Source organism: Aphanomyces invadans (assembly GCF_000520115.1).
Source record: "Aphanomyces invadans strain NJM9701 unplaced genomic scaffold supercont1.74, whole genome shotgun sequence".
NCBI classification, from domain to species: Eukaryota; Oomycota; class Saprolegniomycetes; order Saprolegniales; family Verrucalvaceae; genus Aphanomyces; species Aphanomyces invadans.
In genome coordinates, this window is record NW_008580219.1 from 220,380 (window position 1) to 224,638 (window position 4,259).

The window sequence follows — 4,259 nt, forward strand, 5'->3', positions numbered from 1 at the left end:
AACTGATTTTGGTTCCAGTTTCGCTGATGATCGTGGAATTCTGATATTTTCGATGCTGATATCACTGCTAACTTTGTTGTTAATTTCGCTGTACTAGGAGACCTTCACAGCATTTTGGAACCATTGCCTGCGAATTCCACAAGTGTATGCCAGCCATTGGATGTTGGCGTCATGGGTCCATTCAAGAAGCTGCTTCGTACTCTTTGGCTCGAGGAAACGCCGGTGACTACAGCTGCGGAGAAACGATTGGCCATGATCAAGCGCTCAATTGCGGCATGGGACAGAATTTCGCCGGAAGCCATCAAGAGTGCATTCAAGAAGGCAATTCCAAAACCCGAAATTGTCGTGGTGTAGGTCGATAAGGAATGCATGTGAGGTTAGGGTTTTTCAGAACCGGAGAACATAAAATTTCACAAATCGCAAATGTCAGACCCTCATACCGAGGTGTAGTTAAATTTGTAGCGCTTCTGATTGGTGCACATAAATTCTCCTGATTATAGCCAATCAACTTGAACTAAGCCGCGTAATTTCAAAAATTCGATTTTATTCCGCTTCCATGCATTTCAGGATGAAAGCATGTCGGCTTTTTCCGGGGTTCACTGTACCTTTCACTTTTGTCCAGTTCAAAATTTGGAAATTTACGCACTATCGTCCTTGTCAATTCGATCCAATGCTTCTATTCGCGCTGCAAACCAACGACAACGGAGCTCTTAGTGATGAGGAAACAAGTGTCCCTAACACTTATTCTTATGGCCAGCACTGTACAACCACGACGGCCGCGCTAACAAAGGCAGCTTCACCATGCACCAAGGAAGAGCTGCCAATGTCAAGCGGCTTCTTCTGGCATTGTTTGTCGCACGACCGAGGGTCGCATGTCGTGCCGGACTTGTACTGTACGTACAATGCTTTCGACACAAACATCGTCACATATCCACTCGAGACGCAACTACGCAAGCTCTGCACGGCGCAGCGAACGACTTGTTTTTCGGACAAGTCGAGCAGTTTGTTCTAGGCCACGCAATGGGCAAACTCGGCGTTTGCGACCTTGGAAAAAGGCCCAGATCACTCGCACTGTCCTGGACTCTTCAATGGGCCGATCCATCACGGCCTCGAACGAAGCCAGTGTTTTGACGTGGAACGAGCGCTGCACAGACGACTCAAACTCTTTCAGGGATAACTGGGCCTGGGGTTTGCCGGTGCGCAGCATAGTCTGTGAGCTTGGAGTTGAGGATGCGCTGGTATTCGTCGTCCTGTCGAGGGACTCGAGGCCTGATGTGAGTAGAGCGCACATTGCAGTAAGGCCACTCTCGAAACGCGGCCTTCCATTCTATACTTCTTCTGGGAAGCACGGAAATCTCAGCGTTCGTCAGCGTTAGAACCGTAGTCGTACTAGCTCCAACGGTGGCGGCGATACCGCACCAACGATGGATGATCGCTTTCATCGTTGCTGAGGATGTCCAAAAGAAAATAATGGCGATAGGGGAAAAAATCAAATTTCAGTCATAAGTTTTGGTGGCCCTGTGTACAAGAGTTTCGACAGATGTCGATATCTACACGTCGAGAATTCTCTCTGCATGTAGCAAAGTGGTGATGATATCATCGAGTTGCTTCAAGAGGGGCTGCGGTAGGGGACCGTGGGCTGGTAAACGGCCCTGTCACGATGACATTGAAGGGATGAAAGATCACGTGTCAGGCCAATCGGCTGGTCCACAGACGAGCCCCAGCAGCGCCTACGTCAAATCATCCAAAGTACAGAGAGCATGCTAGCCTCCTCTTACACAGCCTCGCCTATTGAAGTTGCAAATGTCTAGCCGCCAATTCAATCTCCAAACCACTCTTCACGGTGAAGATCGACACTGTGTTGATCCTACCATTTTACGCCTGCCTTCGTGCGCTGTGCAGTGCCGTGTTTTATTCACAAATCCAAGCCGAGGATCTACATGCCACCCCCGACTACATGAAATCATCGCGCTTACCACGAGACCACACCAGTGCGACAAACGGGGCTTCCACTTGTCCACACGATCGAGTCGTTTGCTCCATCGCGCCACGACGTCTGGTCACAGCGCAATGTACGAACTGGTTGTCAAGGTTGACTTTTTGCTTGATGATCGACGGCGTTAAAGATTTCTAGCTACGTCGCCCCACGGAATATCCACAGTTAGCTGAAACACAACCTTGACTAGTACAACCCAACTTAGTTTAAGCGGCCCATCTGATCAGTGTATCAGGATCCGAGCGCGATTCCCGCTTGTGAGCGCAGTCACTACAGCCTGGAATACGTAGCCACACTTTTCCTCAGCGTTGTCCAACACTGAATATCAAGTTGGTGATTGTGTGCCATTGGTTTCACATGGAATTGACGCTTATTACGTATGCATCGATATCTCGCATCTATCTCAATGGTTCACTACCTAAGGCTATGAGTGACTCCGCTCGCTAGTTTATAATGTCCTTATCCTTCCATCGTCGCAGTGCATTTGGCAATTACCACAGGTGGTGAGGAGCAATGCGAAGCTTTTCTCACTTTCACTTTATTCGACGAGTTACTCAGGGCGATCTCTCTTTTTCACCGAGCTGTCCGCGGTGTTTAGTCAAGGTCTGTACTGCGGGGGGTCGGGGCGTAACCTTTCTTGATTGCAACGTAATCCTTGAGCTCGATCAGAGCCTTGTAAATAGCTTGGATCATTGGATGGTTAGACATGAGCTCGTTGCACGCAACTTCATGTCCTGCAACAATGTAAGTTTCGACTCCTCGTGACATCCAAGTCCGAACCTTTTGTGAAGGCCTTGATCGCTTGATCGAACCGGCGCATATGCTCCAATTCGACACCCCAATTGTAGTACGCAATAGCGAGCACGCTATTCTCGCTTTTCACCCTGTTGTTCGAACCAGCCCCGGGACCTTCCTCCGCCATCGCTTTCGTCCGTTCGTACTTGAGCAGTTCGATTGCACACCGAGCATGTTCCGCAGCTCGAACATGCCTACGCACATCCTTTAGTCCCAGCTCTCGTGGCTTCTTCGACCAGTCAACCTGCCCATTTGGGACAAAATCGCGCAAATGTTTAAGTGTGTGCCTGCGGGGTTTTCGACGTTAGCAATCGACGACTCAATCTTGAGCGTTTTCTCCAAGTACTGAATCGCCGTGTGTAGTTTGCCATGCCTGCGGCGTCCACCAACATGAGAATTTGCAACGCAAGTTGGGGTTGCTTCGGTACTTTTTGAAGTAGCAAGCAAAGTTGTTGAGTGTGATGCCGCGCAAGCGTTTTCGGACGCTGTCGTCAATCAAGTGGCAACTGCCGGGCGTGGTGTGCTGGTCGGCCAACGTGAGTAAATCGAGAGCATCCTCAGACACGCCTACGGACGGGAGCACAAATATTCAGTCGCAGGTGGTGATACATTCGTGTGTGCACACCCAAGCTCAACGCCCGCATGGCTGCTGAGTTGCACCACAAGATGAATTCCTCACAAAGTGCTTGCACCTACATGGCCTCCAGTATTTGAGCTCACAGGAATTTCGGAGCTGGTTGGATTGTCACCTCGCGACCACCCGCGCCGAATCCTTCGACGAGCCGAGCCAGCGCAACCTCAACATCTGTCATACGACAGGTTAACTCGCCATTTCCTATCCAAGCATAGACTTGGGTTTGGAAGAGCGAAAAGGCGTTGGGGGTCCGCGCATCGACTGCGGCGTCGAACGCTTCGTCGAAACGGCCCATCTCTTGAAATAGATTTTCATTGTTGGTTTGGGAACCCACACGAGGGTTCGACATGTGTGACGTCTGTGGCAGCTTGCTGCGATGAAGCAATCGGAGGATGCATCACCTGCCACCAAGTTGGAGTTATAGGGCCGGGTCAAATGGATATCACAGCTCGATCGAAAGGAGGCAACACGCGCTCTGTGCGTCGCGATCGGAAAAAAATTGTGGTCATACGTACCTTCTCCATGTCAGGGTGACGTGATTACGAATTAGACCATGGGTTAATTGCGTTTTGAGAGAAATAAAAAATTGCACAATGATCACGGTAATAGCTCCAAGAGGTCGTGGATGGAGCTCAAGGATTGAGGTTTCGCATCGTGCAGAGTGCGTGGCGGTCATACTCTCAACCACTTTGGAAATTGCGTTTCGGGAGTGGGCAATTTCAGCGAAGGTGCCTTGCAAAGTAAATAACCTTTCATACCACACCTTCAATACCATATCCACACAAAAGATAAGCATTACCCTAACGTGGCGAACCAGTGATCTGCACTAACAGT

General features: G+C 49.8%; 2 protein-coding genes across 2 annotated transcripts; both read right to left on the reverse strand.

Annotated features, from left to right (window-relative positions):
• Positions 1-747: 747 nt before the first annotated feature.
• Positions 748-1,207, reverse strand: H310_14560 (hypothetical protein; the record flags this gene model as incomplete). Its single annotated transcript, XM_008882441.1, has 2 exons — positions 748-1,008; positions 1,073-1,207. The coding sequence occupies 2 exons, from the start codon at positions 1,205-1,207 to the stop codon at positions 748-750; spliced, it is 396 nt and encodes a 131-aa protein (XP_008880663.1).
• A 1,296-nt stretch (positions 1,208-2,503) lies between these two features.
• Positions 2,504-3,720, reverse strand: H310_14561 (hypothetical protein; the record flags this gene model as incomplete). The annotated part of the gene is made up of 6 exons (XM_008882442.1): positions 2,504-2,730; positions 2,777-2,985; positions 3,036-3,164; positions 3,220-3,358; positions 3,417-3,483; positions 3,541-3,720. 6 exons carry the CDS (start codon positions 3,718-3,720, stop codon positions 2,591-2,593), a joined length of 864 nt encoding a protein of 287 aa, XP_008880664.1. The 3' UTR covers positions 2,504-2,590.
• Between the last annotated feature and the right edge of the window lie 539 nt (positions 3,721-4,259).